At 42.9% G+C, this 25,639-nt stretch overlaps 1 protein-coding gene across 1 annotated transcript; it reads right to left on the bottom strand.

Moving 5' to 3' along the window:
* Positions 1–1,669: 1,669 nt before the first annotated feature.
* mtnr1aa (melatonin receptor 1A a) lies at positions 1,670–25,579 on the bottom strand. Its single transcript, XM_056586542.1, has 2 exons — positions 25,147–25,579; positions 1,670–3,539 (listed from the first exon to the last, which is right to left on the bottom strand). The coding sequence occupies exons 1-2, from the start codon at positions 25,325–25,327 to the stop codon at positions 2,668–2,670; spliced, it is 1,053 nt and encodes a 350-aa protein (XP_056442517.1). The 5' UTR covers positions 25,328–25,579; the 3' UTR covers positions 1,670–2,667.
* Between the last annotated feature and the right edge of the window lie 60 nt (positions 25,580–25,639).

The following is a 25,639-nucleotide window of genomic DNA, read 5'->3' as shown; positions in this document are numbered from 1 at the left end:
GCCACTCACTGTTATAACGCATCTTTAAAAACAAAGCCAATGAAGTCATGTGTCATCTGTTTGTATTATTTAAATCAAAAAACGCATCTCTATGACTTATCATAGTTGTGTTTTTCCTAAATATGGTTCTTCTTTGTTTGTGGGGTTTATCAGTAAATATAATTAGTATTGATAAAAAAAACGTATGCATTGAAGTTTGTTTGATTTAAAGTGTAGTGAAATGAGAAGGATGAAGGCCTATTAGGGAGGGGGGGGGGATATCCTATGTGTTGCCCGGATGCTGTGCTTGTCGTGCCCCATGTCCACTATCCACGGGTCAGCTCCAGCGCTAGGCGAGATGTTGGAACCTGTCTGGGCCCCTTTGCTGATGCAGGAACCCGATGTGTTATTACATGGCTACTTATTAAAGGAACCAATAATTTGACAAGGAATATAACAACAATTTCAAAGCTGTAAAGAGGATTTCATTGCTAAAGCTAAGAAAGATATCCCTTTCATTTCGATGATTGGATGACTGTGTCCATAGCTATGGGGTGCTAATCAAAACCGGGGTCTGTTTTTGAAATAACAGACCTTAGATCAATCGACCGATCAGAATTCAGAATTCAACAAACACTTTCTCCTACACTTACCCTCAGAACTTATTGAAATGTTTCTCTGCACTCAGAATTCAGAATCAGACTCATCTCAAAGTCTGTGAGCATGTGCAGTCGCGTGCAAACAGATAATCGTATCTTGTGGATTTGTTCTTTGCGCTGATGAGGTCCTCGTTTAGAGCTCATCATGTACATTGGGCTTCACACTTACAGCTTTTCTAGTGTTGTTTATCCCCCCCTCCCCCACACAATTTTCTTTAGTTTCAATTAGTTGTTTGTGTATTAAAGATCTTCCTCTCCTCAACACATTGGTTTATTAGTCTGTGTCTTGATGTGTCTGTTCTTTGTGTGACTTCAGTTACCAAGTGTATACGTTGTTCTCCCGCTCCTGCCTCATTATAAAGCAACGTCTCAATACAAACTCGGCCTTGGATAAATGCATTTATGTGCTCCCTTTGAAGTAACTATAACGCAAACCACAAACGGGGGGAAGATGTTGCACAACACAATGAGCAATTTGTCGGGTCACTCAACCTCATCGCATGTCTTGTATTCCACTCGTTCACATTCTTCTGATCCGCAGCCCACGTGAAGGGCCCCACTCTGCGTTGCATTGTTTTCACTCTGAACACCTCATGTAGGTAAATGTGACCCCTTTACACCCTTACTATACACAATACACGAATCATCGCCACTTTCTTCAGACCTATATTAAGGTTGAACTCACATTTGTTCGAGTACCTGACCCCCATAAGGCCTTATGTAATCCTCGCACGCAAATGCACACGAATGCAACGGCTCGCTCTAGAGGTTGTTGCTTATTATCCTGCCTTTGTCTTTGTCCCAGTAACCCGATCACCCACGCATGTTGGGTAACATGCACAGGAATGGGAGAGAGCGAATGCATACAATCAATGCCACCCTCGTGCTGCCGAGTGCTTGAGATTAACAAGGGCACTCTATCCATTTATTTTGCCGTCACATTGAAATCAAAACACATTGTTTTTTACTCCTCTTCTCGTTTTTACCCATCACTTGACAGCTAAAACAGGAACATATATGCACCTGCATGCACACAAAGACACAGAGATGCAACAAAATAAGCTACTTATCTTGTTTCATCTCGTTTCTTGTCGGGGCAATTGTGGTGGTTGAGGAGAGTCTTTCCGGTATTTTCGGGCAAAGTTGTTACTGACGTAGAAGCACACTTTTAATGTAGTCTCAGTAAAACATGGTGTTGAATTAATATGGTTGAAGAAAATGGTTATGGAAAATGTAAAGAACTTCTAACTTTAAATGTCCAAAGGTAGAAGTTAGTAGTATGTTGTAAGATATGTTTCAGTGCGTGTTTATTTTCAGCATTTTATATTGCATATGAGGAAATCCTCATATCCGGGCAAAACGTACAGATAGAAAAGAGAGAGTGAAACATAAATTAATTTGTTTCTTCTGACATTTATTTTTTCCACCTAACAACAGTTACTTTATTTCATCACAAAACAGCACCACAGTGTTGGTTCCTTTTAAGTGTAACATTGTCTCACCGTTATACAAAGTCCTTACAACTCAGTCTCCATCACGACCACCACTGAGAGTAATATGTTGTCGTGCTTCTGTATAATTGATTCTTTTTTATTGATTCATTACAAACCCCCACATCTGACAGTAACCACGAGCAAGGTTGTTTTGTAAAACAAACCTGATATGTAATATATTTATACATAGATATAGATCGATATCGTTATGCATTTATATCTATATAGTATATAGATATATATACCTACAGAACAATTCATACAAAATAAATAGAGATAACATGATATGTTGACATGTTTACATAATTCGAGTGAATATGAAAAACCTAAATGGCATCTTTGTATATTTATTTCACCGCAGGCAGTGGAAAAAAAAAGAAGAGATAAAGTGTATGGTAAAAGACACACAGTGCACCCCTTGTATGATCACTCCCACCGCTAGCGAGATCTCGCTCGCATAGAGTTGTTCCGTTGGGGCTTGTGGCCACTGTTTAGAGTCACAGAACACAACCACAGTACCCAGGATGTCCGCGGCCTCAGACCGAGTCCACCTTCACCCGGTTGTTGTTGGTGATGAGCGGCGATGGCTTGCTCTTCGGCCTCTCGGCCACCGCGTCGTTGGAGCTGTCCGAGAAGAAAATGCGCGCCGTGCACACGGACACCACGATCCGCTTGTACTCGCGCCGGAAGTTCTGATTGAGCACGCCGTACACGATGGCGTTAAGGCAGCTGTTGAAGTAGGCCATGAAGTAGCTGGCCACAAAGAGCCACTCGGGGATGAGGGGCACCACGCCGTCCGGGTTGATGGCCACGGCCAGCCCGATGAGGTTGAGTGGCGCCCAGCACACGGCGAACAGCACAAACACCACGAACATGGTGACAAAGTTGCGCACGTCGTGCGGCGTCAGCTTGGGCCGGTTGTCGGGCTTCACCCGCCGCCGCACCTGGATGACCAGGATCCAGATGCGCAGGTAGCAGTACGACACGACCATGATGGGCAGGATGAAGTGGAAGAAGACCACGGCGATGGTGTACGCAGAGCTGGCCGACTGCTCGAAGGTGCACGAGTAGACGCGCGGGTCGTACTGCAGCGAGCCCACGAACAGGTTGGGCACGATGGCCACCACGGTCAGCGCCCAGATCAGCAGCACGTAGCACAGCGAGTTCTTGTCGCTGTACACCTTGTCGTACTTGAGGCTGTGGCAGATGTAGCAGTAGCGGTTGACGGCGATGCCGGTGATGTTGAAGATGGAGCCGATGACGCTGAGGCCCATGAGGAAGCCGCTGATCTGGCAGTGCACGTAGCCCAGGTTCCAGCCATTGTGGAAGATGGAGGAGAGCACCAGCGGGTAGGGGTAGATGGCCACCACCAGGTCCGCCACCGCCAGGCTCACCACGAAGATGTTGCCTTTACACGCACACACATACAGAACACACATAGACACACACACGAAAACACACACACACACACGAGAGAAAAAGGGAAGGTTTAGGCGGAAACAATGGAAATGCCAATCGGGTCACTCATAAAATCGACAGAAAAAGTTGCAAATTAGATCAATTAAGTATATTGGAGTTTTGCCTATTACTAGCAAGTCTGATCCAATAATTGGATAATAAAAACACCGCCACCAGCTGATATTTAGCAGCTCGTATTTAGTGCCGCTTGATTGCTCGAGCCACACAGTAAAAGGGCTCCAACTAAAGCGTCCATTGGGTGTCATGCGGCGTGCTTTCATTATGGCGGGGGGGATTACGGGCACCAGAGCAGCGCAGATGAACCAGTCACGCAGAAACATCACAGATGTCACATGAACAAGTGCTTCCACTGTCCTTGAGTCAAAACAGTATGAAGACGGAGTGGCTAAAGACCAGCCCTGATTTAGGCCAAGAAAGACTCCCATTGTTGAAACTTTGAGCACCACTGTCATATTAAATCAACAGTCTCTTCAAGTGTTTCAGGCTGGACTGGTAGGCGGTTCCTTGGGTGAGGCTGACCAGGGTCTTTAGAGGGCTCTTTAGCTCTGGCTGGTGCCTCTTAATCCCCTCCCCCCCCCCCCTTCATCTCATACAGCAAACATTCTTTCACCGTGCAACCTCTCGATGCTATACATTAGACCACGTCCTCTGGGATCCATCGTCCAGGTGCCCTCTATAGAGTACTGGCTGCTCTCACCGTGATCACAAGCAAACTGCTCTAAAAAGGCTCATTGAGTGTGTACGTGGGTCCTTGTGTGTGTGAATCTGTATATGCGTGCGTCAGTGTTTGAATGTCCTTTTGAGTGTATTTGATGTGTGTCAGTGTGTGTGTGTTTCTGTGTCAGTGTTTTCATGTTTCCTTATCTGTGTATGTGATGTGTGTCATTGTGTGTGCATGTCAGTGTTTGTGTGTATCCCTGTGTGTGTGTGTGTGTGTGTGTATGTCCTTATCTGTGTGTGTTGTGTGCACGTGAGTGTGTGATGTGAGTGTGCATCTTCTGGGGATCCTTAAAGATTACAGTCCCTTGGCGTTGGCTTTCTATAGCACGGCTGTTACAAGATTTTAAACTCAAGTCTCTTCGTGGTAAGAACTCTGACCTTGGTAAGGTCGGCTGGGGAGGCCTACAGGCGCCCAGCCCCATTGCTTCCTGGAAAGCTAACATCACAGCACTGATCTTCAGGGAACATTTGTGTGTGTGTGTGTGTGCGTGTGCGTGTGCGTGTGTGTTTCTCTCTCTCTCTGTGTCTGACTTTGTGTGTGTTTTTCTTTCTTTCTGTGTCTGTCAGTGTAGGTATGTGTCTGTCTGTCTGTCTGTCTTTCTATGCCTGTATCGTTGTGTGTGTATCTGTGCATGGGTCTCTGTGTTGTTCTCTCTCGTGTGTGTGTCTCTCTCATCCAGTGTGTGGGTTTTTGTTTTTGTGTCTCTCCCAGTGTGTGTATTTGTGTGTGGGTTTTTGTGTTTGTGTCTGTGTGTGGCTCCCTCCCTCGTTTAATTTATATTGTATATAATCCTTGACCTCATCAGTTTAACCACACTCCATTTGCAAATGAATGGTTCATGCATTTGAAATAAAGTTTATATTTATTGGCCCCATGTCCCATGATACCTCTTGACTATATCGACTCTCCATGTGTGATAGCCCAACGGCAATGCAGAGTGTATATTTACTGTTTAGTGTTTATCGTGCACACTATCAGACATTATCATCCTCCATCGAAGGTCATCAAATGAACCAGTGTTGATCTTCTTATGTCTGCCTGCCTCCAGCAACTGTCTGCTCATAATCCAAACTCGTGAGGGTGAGGGTTAATTTAGCAATTCAGAGCTTGCTTACTTCCGATATATCGCATGCACCTTGAAGAAGGGTGATTTTAACATTGACTGGCTCTGAATCTTTCAAAGAAATCTGTAGCAACCTAAATTTCACACAAGTTATGACTGAGCCCACAAGACCCAATCTAAAAAACCCAGCAAAATCAACTTTAATTGATTTAATCTTATCTAATCATGTCAATAAAATAGTTTATGCTGGTGTCTTTGACCTTGGGGTTAGTGATCACTGCCCAGTGGCCTGTATCAGAAGTATTCATTTAAAAAGATCTCATCCTAAAATCTTTATTAAGTGTAATTTAACAAATATTTAATCAGCAAGCCTTTTTGAATAACTCCTTCATAGTGACATCCAACTCACAACTGTAATATCGTATGTTGAATTGGCCTTGGATTTTTTCACCAATACTTTCACCTCAATTTTGAACAATCATGCACCCCACAAAAAGCAAAGGGCAAAAAATAGATCAAACCCGTGGTTCACAAATGAACTGTCCGACTTATTTAGAAATAAGAGAGAGAAATAAAGCCTGGTCTCTAGCTAGACACTCTGGAGAAGATTCTAATTGGATTTTTTTTAGACAACTGAGAAATAGGTGCACAACCATGGTTAGGAAAGCTAAATCTGAGTACATATTATCTTGATTTAATCTCCAACTGCTATGCAAACCCTGCACTATTCTGGAAAGCTGTGAACAACAATAAAAACAACTCGAAAATGCATGTACTGCAGAAAATGCGTTGAGTGCTGTGGTACAAAGTGAGGTTGAATTTTTTTTTTTATAACGCCACATAGATTAAGACATAAAGAAATGTAAAATGACTTAAATCAATTGAAAAGTCGAAATAAAGTTAACATGCACACCATTTAAGAATGTAAATGGTTGGAAAAATATAAAGTGACAGCTGAAGGAAAAGCGCAAAGCATTGCTAAAAATGCAGAAATGTAAAATTAATTGAACTGAAGAATCTGAAAGGTCAAATGTATTGCCCTTCACTGCTGGTGTGCGTGTGCGTGCGTGCGTGCGGTGTGTGATTAAAAGTAGCTCAATAGAGTGGGAAAAAACACCCAATCTGGCAACACTGCTGAACGTCATCACGCTCCAGCGTCAACGTGAATCAATGATACCAACTGGAAACGAAGCCGGTATGAAACTAAAACTGTGATTCTGAATAAGTTTAAATTATATCGAAATTCCGTTTGGAAATTATTGAAGATACAAGTGTGTATATTTGTTAAATGGTTTGAACGAAGGTAACCGGTTGAAATTTGAACGAGTTATGATGTCTTAAGTAATTTAAGTGTCAGAATGGGCAGACGGCTTCAATGGGACCAACTGTAGAATATGACGGTTTAAAACTAAAACTGATTCTGAATAAAGTTTAAATGATAACGTTAATTCCGCTTAGATATTATTGAAGATACAAGTGTGTAGATTTGTTAAATGGCTTGAACGAAGATAAATGGTTGAAAATGTATTTAGTTACGTCTTTAACTGTTGAAGTACCATTGACTCTTTTAAAAAATATATTTTAAAAGTAGAATATCTTAAAAAGTATAAAGTATTTAAAAAATCTGAAAAGAAGCGCGCGATTCCAAGCTATTCTGAATATTTAAAAAATTGTATGTAGTCTCTAGGTGAAAAATTGAGGCAGGAGAAGTTTGTAGAGAATTATAAAGAAAGAAAGAAAGAAACTTATGACGAACAATGACAATTTGGACCCGTTTTCAATCAATCTCTGCATTTATCATATCAAAACAAATAACCCACATTTTTTAATCTTTCCATCTCCTCTGGTATAGTTCCCAAAGTTTGGAAAAAAGCTAATGTTATTCTCTTGCATAAAGGTGGTGCCAAAAATGAACTAAATAACTACAGGCCAATATTCAAACTCCCATGCTTGGCAAAAATCTTACCATTACTTATTAATAATCAGTTATTAATAAGTGTAATAAACATTTCTAGCCAGTGCTTCCATTCTGAGCCCATTCAAATCTGGTTTCAGGGCAGGCTAGAGTACTGTTTCTGCTGTCACCTTTGTGACATGCTGAAACATTGTTTCAGCATCAGACGAGAAAAAGCACTGTGCAGCACTTTTTGTTGATCTTTCAAAAGCCTTTGACACTGTTGACCACCATTTTCTTTTACAGAGGCTGCGTGACATTTATTTTGATAATTCTGCATGCAGCTGGATTAGAGATTATCTGTAAAATAGACAGCAGTCAGTAAAACTGGGAAGCTACCGAACTGAGTTTTTAACCGTTACAAATGGTGTCCCACAGGGCTCAATTTTGAGTCCAGTTCTTTTCACAATTTATATCAATAAAATTATTCCATCACTACAAAACTGTCATGCCCATCTATACGCTGACGACACAGTATTGTATTGCATTTCTGATTCGGGGCATCAATCTATTCGGAACCTACAAAGCCCTTTTAACATCTTGCAGGACTGTCTAGTGGACCGCAGGCTTGTTCTTAATACTGACAAAACTGATTGAAAGGGTCACTGAATATAAATATCTCGGCATCTGGATAGATGGAGAACTCACTTTTATGTCATATGCGACAAAAAATTAGCTATTTTTATAGAAACAAAACACCTTCCCTTTTTTCTGTAGGAAAAGGATTATCGAGGCCGTTTTTATGTCTGTCCTTGATTATGGTGATGTGGTTTATCGGCAAGCACCTCATTCATGTCTTAGGCCCCTACGAAGCCGAAACGGGCGAAACCGTTCCGGTTTCGATCTATCTGGTTTCGGAGTATCTCCGTAAAGACGGAGTCAAGCGAAACCGGGTAGATCTGTAGAAACGCTGTAGTACACATGCCAGGCCCATAAGGGGCGCTGCTTCTGCTACTGAAATCCAGAAGAAAATTAGATAAGAAGAAGAGGCGAGCATGCACATAAAGGCTGCCCCCTGAACCACTAACAACACAAACAAACAGTCAACAGTCTCAATAAATAATTGCTTAGCAACCCAAAAAGCGACATGATCTGCTGCAGAACGATTACAAGCCTGTAGTCCGCCATCATCTTTGTTGTTGTGAGTTCTGAGACTCCGCGGGCTTAACAGTCATTGGCTAGAGGGTCGAGGGGTGGGACGACGACGTCATGGTTTACGGTTTCAGTCGGTTTCAGGCGTCCACACAAATCAAAAACGAAACCGGGTAGATTTGAAACCACCTCCGAGAGTGGTTTCAGAAGTTTACGGTTTCGGTCAGCGGATTCGCCGGCTTCGTGTGGACGGAAGGCCGAACCGTACAAGACCTTTGCGGTTTCGCCATGAAATCGGCTTTGTGTGGACGGGGCCTTAAACTCCTTGACTCTGTTTTTCACTCTGCTTTAAGTATCCTCATAGGAGATGCTTATGACACACACCATTTATTTTTATATAGAAAGGTTGGTTGGTCCTCTCTTAAAGAAATGTGTGACGCACATTGGCACATTTTTATTTGTAAAGCCCTGACCGGGAAGCTTCCCCATTATTTGACTACACTGCTACAAATTTCAGATGGGCTTTATCAGACCCGCTCTACTGACATGCTCATGTCATATGTTCCATACGCCAGGTCTGAGCTTGGTAAAACAGCTTTTAGCTTCAAATTAAAATAAATACATTCATATCTTTTAACAAATTTAGACATATTATTTTGAATCTGCCCCACATAAACTGTAATTGTTTTTGCTAGGCAATGTTCTTCTTCTCGATCTTCTGAATGTTTAATTATTTTTGTCTTTTGAGACTGTTGTGTGTTTGTATTGTATATTTGTAAAACTTGACGTCATTGTAAAAGAGGGTCACCCCTCAATTGATCTTTCTAAAGCAAAATGAGGAGCCCAGGGGGGCTAAAGACACATGTGTTCAAGATAAACCGTAAAGGTCAACCTCCGTCTCAGATGGTTTAGTTGCCTAACTGAACCCCTGAGCGTATCTAACTGAAAGAATTGTCTGTCTGTTTCCGCTTCTTTAAGTCTATGGATCGGATGTAAAAGTGGAGCGCAGCGGATGGATGTGATGATACAAAGAGCCACAAACGTCATCACAAAACATTTTCGGCTGATTTGTAACTGATTCAATTTGAATCAAAAATATGCAAAATACACAAAATGGCCTTTTCTAAGAATCTATTTTTCTAGGTTTCAATTTGAGGGAAAAATATTTAAAATACACAAAATGGCCTTTTCTAAGCATGCTGTGTTACTTACTTATTCTTTGAATAGTTCAGGAGAAGACTATGAAGCACACGTGTAAATATTGTAAATGGACTGCATTTATGTCGCACTTTTCTATTTCTATTCTATTTTCCAAACACATAATCAGACATTGAGTGAGTTGTCAAAAGCAAGGCAACCGGTCGGGAGCAGGTAGGATTAGGTGTCTTGCTCAAGGACACATTAGCAACCTTCCGATTGCCAGACAACCTGCTCTGCCTCATGACCCACTTCTGGCCCTTAATGATGACATAAGGTTAAATAGTTACTTTAATTTCACGGTTTAAAAGGTTGAACGCAGGGCAATACGAAAAAATAAATATAATAATCGTCAAAAATAAAGCCTTCACTGTTGCATAATGTTATTGAGACTGTTTTACAAAATGCCCATCAGGAACATCCCCACATCAGAACTGACAGGGAAAGATAGAACAGCTAAGCATTCCTGTGGTGCTATTAAGAATCACACAACTAATTAGATGTTTTTTGTTGTTTGTTTGTTAGAAAGATATTGGCAACAAAATACACGCTCAGATATACGGCAATCTGTGTCTAGCAGCATGTACCTGATGAGAAGATGGGGCTTCCAATCGAAAATGACAAGCAGCAGCTATCCTCTATACAGAGCCATGGTTTGGTCAATATTTTTGCGCTAAAAGGCAAATTACAAGACAAATTATCACAAGATAATTGACAAGATATTTCTTCCATACTGACCACTTAAATATACAACAGCCCACCAATTACAGGAAGCCATATTCATGAGTTCATATTCATGAAGAGCAATTATTTGCTAAATGCGGCCAGTTTCCTCCGTTCCAAAAAATGTCTGTAATAGCTTTTTGTTTTATGTGTAATCTGTTTTAGTTGATTTGCTTTTTGAATGTGTGTGACTTCCGTCAGCATGTATTGGGTCATGCTCGTTTGAAGAGGTTGGCGTTGCAACTTTTAGCCCAGCTCGTGGTATTTAGTACACCCTGGACCCCTCTTTGCTGGCTCAGAGCCCAGACACAGCACCCATCCACGCTGTGCCTGTACCACACGGTAGTACCACACAGTAACACACACAAACAACAACAACAATACACCCGCAGACAAAAAGGAAGAGAAAGAATACAACAGACAGACAGACAGACATACACACAGACAGACAGAAGGATGGAGATTCATACAGGATGAATAGGAAAACAGTGTCCCTCAGGGTCGGACTTAGATTTCCAGATATTGAGCTGATGGATAGAACGCAATAATCAGCTGACTTTCACAAGAACTGACTGTGATCCCCCGACAACATTTTCCAATAGCAGTGCTGAGGTGTGTTTGAGGTGCACTATGTTGGTGCTGATGTTCGCATGCACGGTGCTGATGTGCATGTTCATGGTGCTGACTTGCGAGTGATGTGGGCATGCATGCTGCTGATGTGCAGGTGACGTGGGCGTGCACGGTGCTTGCGTGTGTGTGCACAGTGTTCATGTACACAAGCGCAGTACTGATGTGTGTGTGCAGGGTGTTACTGTATGCATGCACAGGATGAGATCACTGATTCCAATCGGACTCTGGTGCATTCCATAGAAGTGGTCTAATGCGATGTTATAACAATTGCATAATTTCATAATACCGGGTTTCATATTAAGGTTGCTTCTGTTCAACACAATAAAAAATGTGTAGGCTTCTTTTTACTATTCAGTCACTTGTTTAGACTAAAGGCATTAATGAGCTTGTGCATTTTTTATTCTTTTACACCAGAACACGATTTGGCAGTCAGTATTTTGCATTGTAAATGCATTGCATGCAGTAGTGGCAGGATAGTAAAGGCTAGGGTTCACATCTGCCAAAAGTCTACCTGTGGTCTCCTACCCCCAGCTCCTTGATGACCCTTAGGAAATATTCATTATTTATTTTCCAAACCACCAGCACAACAAAGCTAGGGATTCTGGGGGAGCTGGGGAGCTGTAGATACGCTTCTTCTTCTAACATACTGCAATACTGCAGCACAATTAACTACTTTAGTTTGAAACTAAAGAAGCAACTGAAACAAAGATAAAAACAAAACAAAAACACAATTAATTTCCACCCATTCCAAAAGGAGCAATTCAATTTAACGGCAAACTAGCAATCAGGCAGTTGATTGCGATGGGCTCGCAGTAAGGTCAGTGCAGCCGCAGAGTCTGTTTCCAACACAGAGAACCACCAGTGGTGGTTAGGATGAGGGCCAGGATCAATCGTGTTTCACGGCTACATACCTCCCTGCCTCTCGACATAAGAGTGTGCACCAGTGTTTGCTGTGCTTGGTCCTTGAACACATAAGTAAACACATTATTCACAAGGGCCTCCATTTGGGACTAAAGCATGTGATGCCTCCCGCCACCCCCACCCCCACCCATCCAAAACAAAGGACATTCATTATGAATGTCTACTCTGTGTACGATCACAGATGTGTTAATTGTAACGGAGGACAATAGGGTTTTTGCACTGGCATGCTAAATTGACCGGCCCACCTTTGGGCGAGATTACTGGGAAACAACGGAGAACGAAGAAACAATCACTGAGTTCAAGAGGGTGCAACAGATTTAGTCTTGTTAATGAAAAATACAAGGCGCCTCTCCGATGTTAACAAATGGCCCAACATCTGGTTCTACATGAGGGTTTTGATAACCATGTGCTGAAACACCCTTCGGGCTGGCTCTCTCCGTCCGCATCTTCAGTCCAAAGGCAGACGCTACGCAGAGAACCACGGCGGTGGGTGTCATGCTGGATGTGTGGCCGAGCCTGGCAGGCTGGGGGGGACACGCTCTGACAGCTCCGCCCCCCCCCCCCCACACACACACACACACACACACACCCCCTTCAACCCCCAGACAAGTTGTCCAATGTCAAGTTGTCACTCTGATTACGCAGACTTCATGTGTCACAAAACCGGTGGTGCAAGAAGGTGGAGAAAGGGAACACAGACCAGTGGGGCTTCAGAACGCCGCTGTTCAGCCCGTACTCTGACATACCGTCACGACGGTGACTGAGCCTGTAATCTTCAACCGCATCGCTCTGGGTGACACACTGGCCATGTGTCTGAAGGAAGACAATTCTAGCCATGGTTGCTGCTGTTATGCTATTTACATGCTATTTACTTGTATAGCAGAGGCTTTTATCCACCACCGAAACTGAGTGGATTCAGATACAGATCATTAAAGCCACAGGCATCAGGGGAAGAGATGGAAGGTAGGGTACCGGTAGATTTTGGACGTTGGGATGAAACTCATAACCATCATCCCCTACTCTTTCCCCCTCTCATATTTGTTTTGTAAAATAAACAGGAAGGCCTTTAAATATTGTATTCAAAAGCCATTGTTGTGTGTTTATTTGCACAAGCATCCACTACTCTTCCACATCATTTATTTAATTAATATATTTATTCATGTGCCTGTTTGTTTGTAGAAGGCGTTTCCTGACTTTATTCTGTTTAAGTTGCGGCTTGGACGTCACACTGTTCAATGCCGTCTGGCGAGCTGTTTGACGAGTTTGGTTTGCTGCAGAGCAGTGCTGAGAAATTCACAACACAATTCCGTGGAAAAGATGACGGGATGGACGGAGGAAGCTTGACATTCTCTGCCATCACAACACACGGGCGACATTCAGTAGGTCATTCTGGAGCTCTGGCACGAATACAGAACCCCGCCTTATCCCATCGCCTGGTTGTCATCTGCAGCTTAGCGCGTCTCTGAGTGAAAGATATTACTACTGACTTTCAATCCAATCAAACCGTTATGAATGTGACAAACATGTGACTACTCACGATCAGGGAACAGATAGAGGACACTTTGACAGAGCAGACTGCAGACGCAGGGCTCAGACCTGTGATTTGATCGACGCAAAGCGGACGGGTTGGGGGCTTAAACATTAGGAGATTGGTGGGAAGTCTTCAAATCTCATATGTATGGGAAATATCACGGGGTTGTGTTTGGAACTGGCAAAGCCTGAGCTGGACGTGGAACACTGAGGGGAGGTGAAGTTAAAGGGTCATGTCCTCCTCCCGAGGAAAGGATGTTGGTAGCAGGCTGGAGATATTCTGGATGTGAAGGGTAAAGCATCTGGCTATTTTCGATTAGGTTTTTGATTAGATATATTACTTTGCTCACATCCCGGGATTTAGTTGACACGGGGAAATTGGCCGATGGTACTAAAAACATATTAAAACTAGGCTGTTACATTTCTATTGGGAAATCAGTATTGTGGCTGTTTTATTAGAGCTAATGATTTTGCCATTCTATCAAATATTCTTTCAGCTGATCTCATTAGTCAATCTGTTAAGACTATGAATGATAAGAAAAGCAGTAAATTAGTCAATTCTGTATCATGATAATAAATATGCTGAGCTTTACTGGATCAGTTTGGATGAACCATTATATTTGAATGTTCTAAATAATGGGTATCCTCTTTCCTGTTAAAGTAGTCGAAGTAAAGAAAATATCTTATTGTGCCAGTATTTCTAATCATGCAGTGGACCATATAGTTCCTTTTAATATCCTAATTTGTGTGTTTTCTCAACAAACAAAAAAAACCTTATGCCTTCATAAGGTCAATACAATGTAATCTATCCTTGTTCCTCCAGTAGGTCTTCAAGCGAAGAGCACCTGCTACATTCTCAGATAGAGTTTCATCTTGCAGTGCTCTCATCATCCCTATGAAATCCATTCCAAGCAGCCATTGTGTTCTTTTTCATAATGAAGTTCCCATCCATTATGCAACTTCTACCCAACTGCACTCAAGATGTTTTTGCATGTCTATGGGGCATTTCTGCTGAATTGAATAAAACATGTACAGTTAAGTACAAACTCAAACTGTTTTCACTTAACGCAGTGCATGAAGGACTAGGGCTCGGGGGGTAAGAGACATCTGTGATGACGTGTAGAGCCAGGCAGGCCGGCGAAAGGAACCGACAAACAAACAGAACGCCAGCAATGTTCTTCCAGTCACAAATACGGGACGTTTAAAGGTTATGGCTGCTAAGAGCCAGCCGGCTCGCTTTGTAGTGCTGTTGTGGCAGCGCAGCCCTGGCATCTGCAGGCTCCTCCACAGGAAACCATCCACTCTCATCTGGAAGACGCGTGTTTACACAGGACATCTTCGTGACAAGGGCCTCAGCGCCCGCCACCTGCATCACTAGACACTAGCGGGAGGTCCAGCGGGGCCATGTTGTTGCCCCCCCCCCCCCCCCAAACCCCCAGATGCACAGGGGCTGAGTGGAGGAGCTGGGCCTGAGTCCCAGAAGCTGACCCAGAGAGAGAGGGCTGACCTACTTTAGCGGAGACGGGTTAGAGCCAGGCCAGTGTACAGTGTGGGCACACACACACACACACACACACACACACACACACACACACACACACACACACACACACACACACACACACACACACACACACACACACACACACACACACACACACACACACACACACACACACACACACACACACACACACACACACACACACCACCGATGAACACAGACACACACACTGAAATCGAAGAAAACACACACACACACACACACACACGGATGGCTTTGCATATATAAGCATCCCGCCCATCCCCAGCCACAGACACCTTCACAAACACATACAGAAAACCCAGACACACCATTCTGTTTTCCAATAGACTTGCTCCTACCACTATCTAAAGGGCTTAATTTTATCAGCCTCTACTCACAGCTGCAGTTATAATTGGATGGATTTATTCCCAGTTGGGGGTCAACTATGAGGCATAAATAATTGTGTATTATAATAAGTAGGCATAATCGATACAAAGGGCATACCGTACACACAGAGCATTGAGTGTGTAAACACATACGGCGTCAACAGACGGGTGACATGGAAGGTGTCAAAGCGCTGCAGCTGTCCCTGCCATGTCCTCTGTGTGTGAGACTCTGTGTGTGTGTGTGTGAGCATACCGACGCGAGCCGTTCATTTCCATCCTCCTACATTACCCCCTGTTGACCTTCAAGAGCTCAATTTAATCTCCTCAAACGTTGATTGGGATTAGTTTGTAAATCAATCTCATACTTTCCGGCATTTTTTTAATGAGGTCTCCTCCCAGCCTGTGCGTTCTGTTGCCATTGATATAGTTGATGGACTGGCTCAAATGCAAACTATACGTCCCCCTGCTTTTTTCTCCACGACGGTTGGGTGGTGGGAATTACAGTTCACTCTGTACTTCCGTATGAGGCATGACGGGCCAAATCTCGGGGTCCACGTCTGTTAATGACAAAGTTTTGCATCAAAGCCGCGCCAATACCAGCCAGCATGTGGCATTCCCGCTAATCCCTGAATTAAAAGGCCCCTATCTTTGATGCATCACTAAAGCGGCTCCTATTTCCCACAACAGAGGAGCGTAGCTCCTCTTCAGGCTGCATGCCAGCAGCAAATACCACTTCTCAGCCCTCTTAGCCATACCAGGTTCATATTATAGATAAATTGTGGATTTGGGGGGGGCAGCAGGGATCATGGGTTGTATATATTATTATTATAATTATATTTATAAATTTTGTATCATTGTATGTATGTTTATTATGAAATGGGGTTGGGGTTGAATCTTGTATAATCTTATGTTAGCATTAATACTATGCTACGAGGCACTGTTTAATGTGGATGTTTAGCTAAACCGAGTTACAATATGTTACAGGGACACATTTCTTCACTCATTTCTTTTAGTCTAAGAGACTGACCATTCCTGATGGAAAATTCCATCTATTTTTTCTTTTTCTCATTGAAGCAAGAGCACATTCTGGCTTAGGGCACTTTGCAAATGGAATGTCAGGATTCCCATCTGAACAAATAATATTTGACGATTTCGTCGAGGCAATATTTTTCTGACTTAAAGAGAGGCCAGGCTCACTAGTTTGTAGTTTAAAATGAATACTACTGAAATATTGGGATATCTTCAGATTTTTGTATTCTATTTAATCATTTTATTTAAATCTACATCTTGATATATAAATGATCAAATATCATTATCTATAAAGAAAAGGCTTCGGAGGCAAGGTCTGCATCCATCTGCACTTATATTATTCAAAATTTTTGAAAAGGGTAAACTCATTCCCTTAACCTAGTCATTTGACCGAGATATAAAAGCTAATGCCAGCCACATAATACCACTTATATACTAGTAAACTATTTGCCAGGTGTTCCCTGAAGTTGTCCAAAAATGTCCTTGGCATAACTAATAAGCTAGTAAACTATTTGCCAGGTATACCCTGAGCAGTGTTTCTCATGCATAGACCAATGTGTGGCACAGCACCACAGAATCAACACAAATTGATTCCCCTTATTTTTGTCTTTTTCTTTGCGATTTTTAAAAATAAATATCGTTCGGTTCATTCATCTCCCCCATAGCACTCTTTCACCCTGTGTAAAAGAGTTTCCTTGACGCACAATGTTTTTGGTAAAAAGCATATTTTTACTTAAAACAAACAATAGCACAACAGTCGATTCACTTGCACAACTCGAGCCTCCCGCCAGTCTAAAACTCTGGCCCTCTTAAGGAGCACCAGAATGGGTGTGGCTCAATTAGCCTATGAGCCACAGCTGCAGACTATTACGGCTAACAGCCAGACAAGGTACTGTGCTCCAAAACACCTGCCCAAAATTATTGTTAACTCAGAAAAGATAATGTTAGCCCTTATGAACTCAACATTATTGATATTGAACATCCCGCATGCCTAAGTCTGCATAGATAACGTTGGTAACGCAGCAAACAATGCGATTAATATGGAATGCGGTTATAGTTGAGATATTAGACTGGGTACCCCCAGGCCATTCTTCAGGAGGACTCCCCCCCCCCCCCCCCCCCCTTATTTCATAAACGCATTGAAGAAAACCTTGAAAGCAAAAGTATCAAAAGTATCAAACATTGTTTCAGTTGTTAGAACAGAGTAATTCAGGCAGATAAGCAATTGAAAACCTGGTTATTCGTTTCCCAGCAGACTTCCCTGACAACGTTATTTAATTCCTGCTTTTAAGCAGTGTTGCCATCTGACATTATGTAACCACCTTTTTAGGAGGACAGCCAAAGGCCTCGGTGAAGGTCCCAGATCGGATCTTGTCAACATTGTGATCTGATGAGGTTGACCCCCTCCCGAGGGGGCCAGGCTCACGCTCTCAGGGGGTTGCATAAGTGTATGGACAGCAATCTGGGCCCACTTTTGGCCTGCTGGCTACCTCATTAAAACCACGCCCCGTGCCTACAATAAGCCTGCCAGGATTCTCCCAGAATGCAAACATAGGCTCAAATGAAACATTTATAAATGGGGTGTTCTCTGACCCACACCCCCAAGAACCAACGCATAGAGGGCTATTTCTGTGCTGCCCTTGCCTCTACAATGCATGCCTGGTCCGGGCCCAACCACTACATAACCTTTTAAACAGTAAGAACAACATAAGCTGCTCACACACACTGTGCCATTTCAGCAGATTTATTTTTCCAGGAGGTATTTTTGTGGGAAATGGAAATCCAAACATAGTTATGCAGTTTCCAATTGAGTGCCAAGTGTGGACGTCAGACCTTTGTTCTGATCTGGCGCATTCAATCACAAAAGTGGCATTGAAAAGTAAATGTAACCGAAGTCAGTTGAATACAGAATCTATCCAAGAGGCTTAGCGATCGTAGGCAGACATATCACAAACCACAAGTTGACAGGTTTTTTGTCCTTTATCATGAGGATCTCATTTGGCTCTACTTAATAACAGTGCTGGTGTCTGAGATAACTTCCTCTTGTAGACTTCAGTCCTGCTCATCCCTCTTTGCTATTGTTTACCTCATTAGCTGATACTTATCACTCACTGTTAGCTTTCCTAGCTTTGTCGACGATGATATTCTGCAGTGGTGCTTGGCGGAAAATACATGGCTAATCATGCCCAACAAAACTACAAATCCCAGAGTAGTGGAGCGAAATTAGAGTTGAGCCGTGGGAAGGGATGGGTGTAAACATAACTTGATGTGACAGCTGGAAGACAATGAGTCACACTGATGTCTCCCAGGCCACAAAGTCACCCTGCTGGAAAGCAATTCAAGGATACTCTTCAGATCTGCTCTCTCAGATCTGTCACAGCTCCTATTATATTCAAAATCTTGAGGTTGAATCTTTAGGTTTATGGAATGAGGAGGGTGGTGGGTAAGGCATATTGGGATCAAGGATGTCCAGATCTGAGGCCAATCTAGGATCTTATTTGAAGCCTTCTATTTGTTGCATTAACTATTTATTTAACTGTTCTTAACAATGTTAAGAACAGTTATATATTATATATTAAAGACGAGAAGAGTAAAGCAAAATCTTGTGTAAAGCAGGCCGATGTCCGCTGAACAGTTTTTGAACACGCCTTTTCAACGACGAAGAGTTACTGAAGGGTGAAGCCAGTCGGCTTAATATCTGTAGCGCATATGACAGTTAAAGATCATTGTGAATGACAGGTGAAGATCTTAGCCTTGAACCTTTTGGACTGGGAGTGAAACAACCCTCCCCACTAGACTCTGCTGCCTCTACCGCCTGCAGGACAGAACAGCAAATGTGTGCTCCTGGGGTTCCCCATACTGCAACATGTGATTTCTTTACAGGGCTATGAAAGGAGAGCACTCATCCGCATTGTAGCCACACAGGCGCTGGGTGTGAGCTCAAAGATATGAGTGTTTAACACGCCAAGTGTTGTCTCTCTAACAGATCTTCATTACATGGCCCGGAACGCTCATCAACCTGAAGAGCCTTCCCTATTGGACCGTCTGGAACGGGACCTAGTTGTTTTCCCAGTTCGCTAAGCATGATGGTCTGGTGGTAAGGCGGTTCAGACACCGCTCGAGAGATTCTGGGTTTGAATCTCAATCTTGTGGTGTGGCTGAAATAATAGATATTCAAACTGTTCCACTTCGTAACTTGTGTTTGTGCAATGTAATTTGTGTGTTTGGTTGGTGTGATTCAATTGGGTTGGAACAGTGACTCATTGTTTCGATTCGTTTTTTAATTGCTCCTTTTAATGGTATTGCTATTACAAGGACCGGGGGGATGATCAGATTTGTTCCATTGGATGCGTTGGGAAACATTGCTCAATGATTTCTAAGGAGTGGAGCAGACCCGTTTTGATTTTTTCCAAAATAAACCCTTCACAGGGGATGTGTGGACTTCTCGAGGAAATCATATGGCGCCTGTCGACCTGTCGGGCTCCATCAAGACTGTGGCTTGTGGTGAAGACCTGCATCGGACTGATATTCATTAGGCTGGAGTGAGAAAGTTCCCATGACCGGATACAAGCATTAGAAACAGAACTTCATTGTCCTAACTTCAGAAGTGTGTTCACCGCAACTGGGAAGTGAAGTGGCAGGTCCACTTCCACTGTGTGCTCTCTTAAACAAGGCTGTAATACAATACATTCAGACAAGTGGCTCCTTCAGAGTGAGTAACGATCAAAAAGGGCACATGAGGTACAAGAGGGGTACGAACCATTCAGTCTCACAATGTCCTATTTCCATTCTGATCAAAACTATAAAGGATGTGCTTTAATTCAATGGTTTGCACTGGTCCAAATTGTTATCATTCCTGGCGTTTGACCGTCATCGGAAGATGGTGCACTCAAGACTGCACCGGTGTCGAGGGTCTAGTTCAAATAACCCTGACAACGTGAGAGTTTAATGTGGTTTATAACAGCCATTCATGTGGTTCAGACAACATGCCACTATCATTGCCAAGAGCAGCCTGACACTGTTAGCTTGCAGGAGGCCCAACGAGAGCTCTCTGAATAACTACCTGATTAGTCCATAGACGAGGTAAGAACTAGCGCCTCACACCTCAGCTAGCTGCCTCCCACGGGCAAATGTCCAAAGACGTGTTCGTCAGATTATGACTTGATTACATGCTTTACACATTTCAGTCACTCATTTTGAATTTTGTCACGTATTTAACAAACTGAAGATAATTTATGTGGTTTTGCAAATTTGTTATTCTGGTTTGCCAAATGGGAAAACGCTGAAAACAACAAACAAACAAATATGCAAGGCTGTGCTCAACTCCGAGCTTGGTTCGGCCCCAACTAGGTTTTTTACACTGTAAAAGACATCAAAACGCGGGGAAACTCTTCAGATCAAGATGGTGCTGTGCTTTTTCTCTGCTCATCCTGCTTTATTTTTTTTTTTCTTGTAAAGATCGAGGAGAAAGTGATGTACCTGCTGTGGGGACAAGACCTATCTGAGCATTCCTCCGATCGCACCCTGCTGCTAATTCCAATCTATTATAACAGCAATTAATATGTCGCAATGGAAAAGCGGTTGGAAATTGAAGACACACACATAGCTCTTAAAGTGGCATTAAACGCTTCAACAACGGCTTGAAATAAAAGGGCCAAGTAGCCAAGTCCAAACAGCCAAGAAAAACATCCTCACATCATAAAACGCACACACATAAACACACGGGATCCCCAACCACAACCACAAATAATGAAAAAAAACTCGAGCCAAAAACGACAAAGAAAAACAAGCAGAAAATGAAATCTGGAATGACCATCTTATTACATCAATTCAGGATTACATCTGACGTTTAGACAGAGAAGCTTGTTAGCAGGCACGCTGCACGCACCCCAGTGATATGCCACAGATGTTGGGGCCAATCACACGCTGGCTGACTGACTGACTGACGCGTATGCCGTTGTCAAACTTGTCAGACGCTGACGCCTTGACACTGTGACATCACCTTTGGGGTTCACCCACGCTTAACCCTGCTGATTAAAACACGCAAAGAGATGTTCCAATTTCAAGTAACCATGTTACTTGTCTCTCTCTCGCTCCTTCCCCTTCTAACTCTCTCTCTATGTTTCTTTCTCTCTATCATCCCCCTGTATTTCTCTCTCTATCCTCCCCCCTCTATTTCTCTATCTCTCACACTCACTCACTCACTCACTCACTCACTCCGTCACTGTCGTGCGTGTTCGGGAGGGGAGTCGGATGGATATTAAAAGCAGCAGTAAATGCCACTGTAAGTGAATTAACTATATTAGAACACGGGGGCAGGAGAGTGCAGCGACAAGGGCTGTTTCACTCAAAGCTGAATGGCACTGGGACTCGAGGCCGGATGTCTGCTGTCTGTCAACCAGACCAGAGCGGCTAGGTAGCCTCAAGCAACCCATACATAATGACCTGTATCTGAATGAACTGCAAGTGGCCTTGGAGCCAAGCCTCTGCAGAATGAATATAAATACTGTCTCACTAGACCCATTAAAAAATTGTACTCGCCGATCGGAACATATAGCACATGAATAGCCTCGTAGTTTCAAAGGTTCCCACAACAAGAGAGTGGTCAGGATTTTATGGTAGGTTCAGAGCTGCCAACTCTCCCTGGGGTTTTCGAGCGATCAGACTGGCTAGGGTTCTTGAACGATCGGACTGGCTAGGGTTTTCGAGAGATCGGACTGGCTAGGGTTTTCGAGCGATCGGACTGGCTGGGATTTACAATTATCATAGTGGTTGGGTTCGTTCAAAGTCGTTCGCTGTGTTTGATCATTGCAAATTCACCATAATAGGTTTGCCTGTTTATCTCTGTTGCTGTCAGTGTTTTGGCGGGAGAATTTTTTGCGAAGCATGAGAGCTTGAGGCTGAAGGTGAAAGTGTCTGTGGGGTGCAGGAGGCTGCGTGATGTAGTGCAGGAGTCAGTGAAGAAGACGAAGACAGTGGAGGAGACAGTGGAGGATACAGGGGAGGAGACAGGGGAGGAGACAGTGGAGGATACAGGGGAGGAGACAGTGGAGGAGACGGGGGAGGAGGCAGTGGAGGAAGCATTGGAGGAGACATTAAAGGAAAGAGTAGAGGAAGTAGTGTAAAAGACAATTGAGGGGGCACTGGAGGGGGCACTACAGGAAACATTGGAAAAAGCCGAAAGATTTTAGTTCTGAAGTTGTGAAAGTTTCCCTATAAGAATCATGTACAAACATGTCTAATTGAATATATGCTTGGTATGCTCGGGCCTGTATCGTTCCATGTTCATGGCCTAAAATTAAATCAAATACTTTGCTGTCCAAAGTGTCCTTGAATTAGTTATTATGGATTTGGGGAAGATATAAACTCGTCCTTTGGATCTTCACAATACATGTACATCGGTATTTACATAGTAAAACTTGTAGTTAGGGAGATTTGAGCAAGTAACTGATATAATTATTCATGTTGATTGGTTTTAACACATTTCTTATGTTGTTCTCCCTTGTTTCAAGCCAGGCCATCAAACCACTTTGCTGGAGGCTGGGGAGCATTGTTTTCTTTCTGTTTGACATCCATCACACCAAGCAGTGCCTCTCCACCTGGACTTTGTCCGGCATGCTGTGTCTAATGGACACGAGTCCTCATCTTTGAAGTTGTTGAGCACAACAGGGTTTTTTTTTGCCAGTACTCGGGCTCTGGGAAAAATGGCTTGGACATAAAACAATGTTTGTTCGTTTTGGATACAATGGTGTTTATCAACAATTCTTCATATGTATTCATGAAAAGGAGCTTCAAAAAATGATTTTGTCAGGTGATGTGTGGGGTGAGACATTTGTATTGTTTCTGTTATGATTTCAAAAACATGCATAGTATGACTTTGAGCTGTTCTATAGTTGTCATTAACTAAAAAAATGCATTAACTGTACATTTACAGTGGCCTCCTTTTGTACACACTGTTTGGATGACAATGGGAAATCATTATAGATGATAGAAATATACCTATTTTATTATATAATAAAAAAAATAGCATGGCCATGAGACACTACATAACTGAGCAATATTCAACCCAGAAATAGAGTTTATTTCACTCACTTGGTTGGGTCACAAGAACGACCCTGCATTCTGGTTTAAATGGTAAAAACCAGCACTTGGGTCAAACCATCCCAGCGCGTGGTCTGTCCCAAGGTTACCCAGCGGTGGGGTTAAGGTTGGGTTTGTACCCAGTATATTTTTGAGTGTACACTTGCAGAAGGATTTTTAGCCAATAACCATTTCAAAATGTCTATTAAGAGGAGAACCCTAATACAAGCAGAATGGAAGGAAAGATTTTAATGGTCATAATCTTAACATCTTTGCAACACAGCTAATACAATTAGAAAGTGTGGATGTATAATTAAGACATAAATACGACATTGAACATTGAAGTGGACAATGTTTTGTTCAATGTACATCTGAAGTGGACATTGAACATACTCCGCATTTGATCAATAAGGTTTTCAACAGGTCAAACACACACACACACACACACACACACACACACACACACACACACACACACACACACACACACACACACACACACACACACACACACACACACACACACACACACACACACACACACACACACACACACACACACACACACACACACACACACACACACACGCGCTCTGAGTCCACTACTTTATGTAACAGCGGGGCTACAACTGTGATGCGCACATCATCACTATTAAAAGACCAGAATCGAGGGCAGCTATTGCAGTTGGATGTCTGTTTTATCAAATGGAGGGATTATCATAAACCTATGACGCTAGAAAAGCCCAGGAAGGCGCAATAATGATATCTCAGTGCATAAGCATGTTGACAGGCTACATTAAAAAAAAAGTGTAAAACGATGTATTTGCCTGATTTCATTTTCAACTTCACGATGGATTTCGAGGATATCGGAGACGACAGCTAGACTTTGTATTCATCACATCTTTCTACTCGGGGCTTTGCAGGCGAGGCAGCTATGACGCGTCATCAGCCAGCAGTCACTTTGAGTTTAGAGTGAGAATGTCAGGAGCGGCGAGACGGACGCGGGTTTATAAACCCAACTGGGCTTTCTGTTCTGCGCACTATTTCAGCCCCAGACTGTTAAATCACGAGTAAGCTCATAGCTGTAGTAGACCAAAACCGAAAAGCTACTGTCACGCTCAAATGACGCGGGACAAGTTGAATGCGTCCTCGTCACTGATCATGCAGAGACATTGATATAATCCCAGTCATTAACCCAGAATAGTAGAAATGGATCAAACCATAGAGCCGAGGGGGGCGTAGCAATTAAATATTAAAAAGGGAAATAATTCTGCGACAATAGCATCGTATATACCGATGACTATCAACCTGTCTTGGAATGTTGCTCTGCGTTACAGTGAGAAGAAAAGTCCCCTTGTTTTGTTTCTCATTATTGTTTGATTTTCAAAATGTCTAGTTCCATTAAATTGCAATGTTGGGGAGATTATTATTGATTTGGCCAATTTAATGGAGGCTAGAAAGACAACCGCTATACCTCCAAAAATTGCATTTGACCATGAGAGGAGGTACCTTACAAATACCAATGTTGAATATAAATCAACCACATCTCAGTGAAGCATCATACTTTTGGATAAAGCAGATAATCACATGCAAGTTCCTTAACAAGCCATTTCTCATGAACATTTCACATCAACGACATAGGCAGAAGTTGGTCCGCATGCACAGTGGACTAAAGTCACACTCACCTGCGTTTCGCAGCTTCTTGTTCCGATACACCGAGAAAATTACCAAAAGGTTGCCCAAGATGTCAACTACGATGGTGAATATGAGGAAGCAGCCCAAAGTTGTAGTGACCCACGGTGGGCGATTCAGAGCGTGGCCATTGGGGTCCTGAGAGCTGTTCAGATGAGACCCATTTATAACCATTGTATATATTACGCGGAATTTACGCGGAACTCATTCAGTAAAACTAACAATCTGCGCGTGAAAAACCAACAAATTATGACATAAACTATATGGTGGAGACACCGGGGATGTGTTCTCCGGCATCGCTAATCTTCCCTTCTTGGACTATTTGAGAGATGCTCCTGCGTTGGATCTGCGGGAAATAACTTCTGCCTCTCTCTCTGCGTCTGTACCATAAGCGTCTGTACTTTTGCAGGGTGCTCCAGCCATCACTTTGTTTGGTATGTATGGGACATTGAGCTACGATTTTCCACCCTCCAACATGTGATTAAG

Source organism: Gadus chalcogrammus, chromosome 3, assembly GCF_026213295.1.
Source record: "Gadus chalcogrammus isolate NIFS_2021 chromosome 3, NIFS_Gcha_1.0, whole genome shotgun sequence".
Taxonomy (NCBI): Eukaryota; Metazoa; Chordata; class Actinopteri; order Gadiformes; family Gadidae; genus Gadus; species Gadus chalcogrammus.
The sequence above is the reverse complement of the archived record's forward strand: the minus strand, read 5'-3'. Positions and strand labels throughout refer to the sequence as shown.

Bases quoted from the DNA above. Each gene is read 5' to 3' on its own strand.
- mtnr1aa (XM_056586542.1), bottom strand. From the start codon at position 25,327: ATGGTTATAAATGGGTCTCATCTGAACAGCTCTCAGGACCCCAATGGC. The intron at 3,540-25,146 runs GTGAGTGTGACT...GTGCGTGTAAAG, and splicing joins CAAGAAGCTGCGAAACGCAG to GCAACATCTTCGTGGTGAGC.